General features: G+C 31.8%; 1 protein-coding gene across 1 annotated transcript; it reads left to right on the top strand.

Annotated features, from left to right (window-relative positions):
- Positions 1-492: 492 nt before the first annotated feature.
- KNAT1 (homeobox knotted-like protein) lies at positions 493-5,982 on the top strand. The gene is made up of 5 exons (XM_028086154.2): positions 493-1,330; positions 1,451-1,573; positions 1,843-1,975; positions 4,327-4,580; positions 5,461-5,982. The coding sequence occupies exons 1-5, from the start codon at positions 884-886 to the stop codon at positions 5,662-5,664; spliced, it is 1,161 nt and encodes a 386-aa protein (XP_027941955.1). The 5' UTR covers positions 493-883; the 3' UTR covers positions 5,665-5,982.
- The last annotated feature ends 1,314 nt before the right edge of the window (positions 5,983-7,296 follow it).

The following is a 7,296-nucleotide window of genomic DNA, read 5'->3' as shown; positions in this document are numbered from 1 at the left end:
TGGTAAAGTTAAGATACAAACTTAAACCTTTAATTAGAACAAAAAGAAAAAATCTGTCCTTCACCCCTAATTTAAACCAGCACTGTACTTTACTCTCTCTTTTTTTACCTGTTTCTAAACTTAGGATCGACCGACCAAAAGAAAATGGTAGAAATTGATAAGAATAAAGCAGAGAATGTAACGGCTCCAATATTCCACTCAAGTGCAAGTATATAATTTTCTTTAATCACAATGATAACACATGCATAGAGAAAACACAACACAGCTGTTTGGTTTGAAGTCTGCAATAAATGGTAGTTGTGAGTAACACAAAAAGGAAAACAAAGGAAGGGACAGAGTACAGAGAGCAAAGTAAACAAACACACACTAATCATTTAACCAAAACCCTCCAAAAAAAACTCAACTATGCACCCTAGGCTTATCTCCTAAGCTACACCCTCTTTTTCCATTTTTTAAATAATTCTTTTTTCTCCTCAAAGTCTTGTCAACAACCCCCAACACGGAGCCATTACCGGTTTCTTTCTTTCTTTCTTTCTTTTCTTTTCTTTTCTTCTCTTCTCTTCTCTTCTCCTCACTCACCCTCCGTACAAAACATCATGTGAGGGTTTCGCTGGTTTCTATCCTCTCCTCGCTGTCCATACCCCAAACTTGCAAGTGCAACCATCTTTGTCACAGTTTCTTCACTTCACACCACCTTAAACTTTTTCCTACCTCCTTGGACCCCAACAAAGAAAACATCACACAACTGCTGATCATACCTATGTGTGGCCCTCAGACCTTACAACCATTCATTACCAATCCCTTTGCTATTTTAGGGTTGTGCAGCCCTTAGGGTTTTCTTCTTCCTCACACCCAAAATTCACCACCACACTTTCACAGATTAATGGAGGAATACACTAATAACAATCACTTGAGTGAAAACACTGCTCCAACTCCAAGTCCAAGGCCTAATTTCTTGTACTCTTCTCCCCCCACTGGTGGAAACCATAGCCATAGCCATAGCCATCATCAGCATCATCACCACCAGCATCATCAGTTTCCAATCAACACCTTCCATCTTCAATCGGGTGGATCAGATCATTGCTTTCAGTCTGATCAAGTGCCACCACACCCCTCTGTGAAAACCGAAGCCAGCACTTCTCAGCTTCACGCTCCTATTTTCCACTACCCTTTAATGAGAGGTACCCTTCACAACAACAACACCACTATGCATCACCAACAAGGACCCAGTCCTACAACCTCCACCACCGAAGTTGAAGCCATAAAAGCTAAAATCATTGCTCACCCTCAGTACTCCAATCTCCTCGAAGCTTATATGGATTGCCAAAAGGTCACTTATTCATTAATCAATTATCATTCATTTACCACATTAATTACACACTAATCACTGTGCCCCCATTTTAATCCCTTTTACACATCAATAATCATCTATCTTTTTCCCTATTTTCAGATAGGAGCTTCACCGGAAGTGGTGGCGCGTATGGTTGCGGCAAAGCAAGAGTTTGAGGCACGGCAAAGATCCTCAGGTGTTTCGAGGGATACCTCTAAAGACCCTGAACTTGATCAATTCATGGTGTGTAAAGGTTTTAAATTGCTGCTACAGTATCGTTCTTTTTTTTTTAATTTTTTCTTGATATTGTGAAAAAATTATTGATTAATTTTGACTGATGCGACCATAATTATGGTGGGATATGATTGTGAACACTGTATACTATTTTTTAATGCCTTGAATGTGTGGTTTTAATTTATTTTATTCCGTTACTATTTTTGGGGTTTACCCTTATGAGAGTTGGTACTTAATTGGAATGGTTGTTGGTGATGATGATTTAACTATAACTGCAGGAAGCATACTATGACATGCTTGTGAAGTATAGAGAGGAATTAACAAGGCCTATTCAAGAGGCCATGGATTTCATGCGAAGGATAGAAACTCAGCTAAATATGCTATGCAATGGACCCGTCAGGATCTTCTCTGGTACTTTTTCATTCTCTTTATGGAGCACAACAAGAGGGAGGATCCTATTCCTCCTAATTCTCTCTCTCTTTTTCTTTTTTTTTTTTTTTTTGATTCTTCTCCATCACCCCTTTCTCCTCATGAACCATAAACGTTAATTATCCATAAAACTAATTAATTATCTAATTATGGATTACGCAAACTTTCAACTGTGTATGAGTGTTATGTGCTGCTGGGGCTCAAAATTTTGGACCAGGTTCTGCAGTTCTTGGAAGTCGTAAACTCGAGTGTGTTCTGTAGTGAGCCAGGAAAGTTTGACCAAAAAAATTTACCTACTTACACATCGTAGGAGAAAAGGGTCCCAGACAGTGGAGATGATATTTCATCAAGCACAGAACCCTAACCTAATCAGTACCCTATATTATATATATAATATTGATGAATGCAAATATTATAATAAAAGAGGAAATAAGCAACATCTTTTTGTTTGCTTTCTTTTCAGAGATTTGACAAGTTTTATTTTATTTTATATATATTTTTATATATTCTGTTACAGTGTTGTCCATTCTTCACGACTCCAGATGAACTTTATGGTTTTGTTTATTAGAGTTAATTTTCTATTTCTTCTTTTCATTTGAGACCCAAATTCACACGTTCGCGTCTACTCGCTCCTATTTCCCAAGTTTCTGAGTTCTGACAAATTGATTCTTCTAGGGTTTCCTAGTTAATTCATTTTTTATGGTCTGTTATGTCTTCTAAAACCTATTTTGGAGTATGCATTTCGTGGATTCGTGGGGTTTTTGTAGGATGACATTCTCACACTGTCAACACACACTCTCATCATTGTGCTGCTCAGATTTTGGTCTTGTTACAGAAAATTCCGTTTTAATCTCGTCTTTTATTCTTCCTTTTTTTCTCCTTTTGGTGTTTCAGTCCAATTAATAACTCAGAAAGACAACATTGGATGCTGATCCATTCCAATCTCCCACATTACAGTACGAATGAAATATAAATTTTTTTCAGATGTTTAGCAAATATATATAATCCAAATAATGTACAATAATACGAAACGTCGAAGTTTCTGGAAGTACCTTGACTGGTATTTAAATACATATATATAGTTTTCACAGTTGCTTTTTTGTTTCTGTTGCTGATAGTTTCCTATATATTTATCAGTTACCGATATATGCTTCTGCATAATTTTTTTTTTTCCATGTTTTGTGATACGTAAAATATTCGACACTGATAAAGAAAGACATCCTGTGCTGATGTTAGTTGTTATTTTGCTTGAAATTTCATCATCAAATCATGTCTTTCTGATGTGAATCACAAGCTGCATGTTAATTTCATGGTGGTGACCTAACATCTGATATGTACAATATGGTGAGGGTTTTTGCAGCCAACCATATGATGTTTCTTTTAGATGAGAAAAGGTTATATATATACTATTGATACTGAGTAGTATAAGGGTTTCATGAACAACCTTAGAGCGAATCTCAAATGCAGAAAATCGATGTTGCTAAAGTATTATGTGTGTTGTATTCAATGAACTGGTCTTATACACAGACACGAACAAAATTTCCATTTTTCATTAGTATTTCAGTTCAGGTAACTGTCACATACCAAATCAAAGAGAAATAGGACAAACTGAATGCAGAAGTACTGATATCTATAACAATATATAAAGGGGATTCCCCTTTTTGTGTCCACTTTTTAAAATACCGATTTTACCCTTTAAATATAACAATTTTTTAAATTTTTTAAAATTGACCGTTACTTTTACAAAAATTTTATAAAATCAGATGTCTCTACTTCTTCTTTATTTATTAATGGTTATTCTTTTATCTGTTCTGATATATTTCACTTTATTTTTAATAAATATAATTCTAATATATATATATATATATATTAACTTAATAACATTATCATATTATCACCTACTAATATAATATCACGTATATTTAAAAAATATATACACACAGGCGCGATAGCGCCTGTGTTACGCTAGTTTTAATTATATTTTTAAGATATTAAGTATATTTTTCTATTTAATATTTATTTAAAAAAAAATTAATCAGCAAAAATCCAAAACTATTCCTTTCTGTTTTCAGACCCTATTTAAGTTGCTGAATTCCTCGTTAAATATGTTCAAAAGCGTTTTACGATTATGGTATCTGATGATTATGATGTGATGAGTCAGTCTGAAGTGAATTACTAGTTCCAAGGAAACTCTAGGGAAAGGAAACAGTTTTATTTTATTTTTTGTATGCATTTTGTAATTATTTTGATGAGCAATGATTTATAGCCTTAAAATTGTGAGTTCGAAGATTACGAGGACTAAGATTTTGCATGGTATTAAAATTGTTGAGCAGAAGAAAAATGTGAAGGGGTTGGTTCATCAGATGAGGATCAAGAGAACAGTGGAGGAGAAACAGAACTTCCAGAGATTGATCCTCGAGCAGAAGATCGTGAACTTAAAAACCACTTACTGAGGAAATACAGTGGTTACTTGAGTAGCCTAAAACAAGAACTTTCCAAGAAGAAAAAGAAAGGGAAACTCCCCAAAGATGCAAGGCAAAAGCTACTTAACTGGTGGGAATTACATTACAAATGGCCATATCCTTCGGTATGTTACACTTTTCCTCAAAAATGCTTACTAACACAAACCAACAAAATTAGGGTAAATACTGCTTGAACATAACTATTAATATATTTTATTCTTAGTATGATAAAAGAAACCTATTTTTAGTGTCAAAGTTTTAATTAATGATTGCTAAAAAAATTAACTTCAATACATTAATGTTGATTTTCTTCTTAAGAAACAAATGTGACAATTATAATCAAGATAAACAAATGCTCACTTGTACCGACTATTAACTATTAATTGATTTCAAACATAATTAAATGTGATACAAGAAGCTATAGGTTTTCTTTTTCTTATTCTGTAAAAACGAAATATTGTATTATATTGAACCGACCATTTACTAAAATATAAAAATTTTGGTATTCAAAAATTTATATACAGTTCTCTGTTAACATCTCCAATAGTCGTTATAAAATACACACTAATGTATAAGATATGTTGGCATAATATTTTTTAAACAATTAAAACAGGGTGTAATTGTACCAAATTTAAAAAAATAAAATAAATTGATGTACTCAAAATCATTTGCTGACTTAAGACTAAACATGATTATAGCTCCCAATTAATCTTTCGGTAATACATAACCGAGACTTAATATAGTTAATAAAACTCCATTACCTAATTAATCTCTATATATATGATACGAAACCTAGATATTTCAATGTGTAAAAGAAAGTTAACAAAATCTGATATTGACAGAGATAATTATAAATCCATATCCTGTAATTACTTCTTTACAGTTTTGAATAAATTTGAAGAACTAATAATAGGTAAAACATAGCATGTTCTTGTTTTATGTTTTATTGTACATTGATTTTGTAAAATGATGTTTTTTTGTTGGTGACAATATGAATTACTACAGGAATCAGAGAAGGTGGCATTGGCTGAATCAACTGGTTTGGACCAAAAGCAAATAAATAATTGGTTCATAAACCAAAGAAAGAGGCACTGGAAACCCTCTGAAGACATGCAATTTATGGTGATGGATGGTCTGCATCCTCAAAGTGCAACTCTCTACATGGATGGTCATTACATGGCAGATGGTCACTACCGTCTAGGGCCATGACATCACATCACATCACACATGGCCATGCTATAAATATATATATTATTTTATATTTTTAATTATTATTATTATTATTTAAATGCAAGGTATGAGTTTCTGATTAACAAAGAGACTGTGACCAAACTGGGTAGCAGTCAGCACTGTAGCTACTAGTTTCAGTGTCAAGCATACCATGAACATTAATGGTTTCTGCTTGTGATTGTGCAGTGTGAGAGTACTTTCAGTAGTTTATCATACTCATGTTCTACTTTCTATTAAACAATTATCAGACCTTTCCTTATTATTCTATATATATATTGGCAGAGATAATTCATGAGATGTGTTACGTTTTTATTTTAATTTCTTTCATTCTTGACCTAATTCACTGTGTGTATGGCTTTTGTGGTGTCATTAGTGCACACAGAAAAGGAAATTTGCTTTCAATAAATTTTCTCACAAGTATTTATTGGAAAAAATGTATGTAAATTAAATTAATTTGTTCATAAATAATTTTTTAAAGTTAATAATACGTATCATAAAACACTTTATGAACACATGTACAAAATTTGTATTAAAGTACTAGTTATAAAGCTTTTAATTTTAGTGTACCTGACAAAAACATATGAAACTTGTGATGGTTTACTTTTAAAGTTGAAATGTTAGGTCTCATGTGGTTCTTCTCAGGTTTCGTACACTTTTATTATTATTATTATTATTATTATTATTATTATTATTATTATTATCAGCAGGTAAATTTATATATAATATTTATACGGGTATAATTCAAAAAAAGACATACATAAGTTAGATCTTATACTATGCTTAATACTCTGTAATGTCGTCAAACTGATGATGTCGTCTCGCGAACCTTATTAGAAAGTAATTGCAAATCAATGTTCTAGTTTAAAATACAAAATTACATATTTTTAATTTAATTAGACATTATAGACATTATAGACATATTATAGTTTGTGTTTTGAATTTCATTTTCATTTTTATGAAGAATGTCAATGTTATAATATCAAATGTGTTGAAATAATATTACCAGGGACAATAACCGCATGTGAGATATTATTTACTTTGAAACTCGGAATCTTTTCACAAGTTTATTTTTAAAATTATTTTAAATTAAAACATAAAGATAAATTTAATTTGTTTATATCCTAAATAATATAAAACTATTAGACATAGTATATCATCTTCGTTATTGTCTGTCTTTAATATATTAAGGTTTCAACTAATAAAATATAAATTTTAGAAGCATTTTTCATCTAAACTGGAAAAGAAAGTGATTGTGTTGTATAAGTCATTATAAAGCTTTTTTTCCCTTTTATTCTAGGGGAGGGATTATGGTAAAAAAACTTTACTAAGTTTGCTTCGGATAAGGGAATATGCAATAAGAAAATCAGATAATTTAATGATGCAATTATTGTTCACCGTGAGACTTGTGATGGGTCTATGTTAGGTGCAATATTCATCTTTTGTAGTGCTTTCCGTTCTAAATGTTTGGGTTAAATATGATTTTGGTGAAATTTGAAATTAGTCTCTCCTTACATTTTTTGATCAATTTAGTACTTCATTTTTAAAAATGCATGATTTTAGTCATTTTAATCAAATTTTGGTAAGTTTATCTGACGTTTGAAGTGTATTTCA

The sequence above is a fragment of the Vigna unguiculata genome, chromosome 8, assembly GCF_037176805.1.
Source record: "Vigna unguiculata cultivar grain cowpea cultivar isolate G323 ecotype 2 chromosome 8, ASM3717680v1, whole genome shotgun sequence".
NCBI lineage: Eukaryota > Viridiplantae > Streptophyta > Magnoliopsida > Fabales > Fabaceae > Vigna > Vigna unguiculata.
Note: the sequence above shows the minus strand (reverse complement) of the source record. Positions and strands in the feature narration are given on the sequence as shown.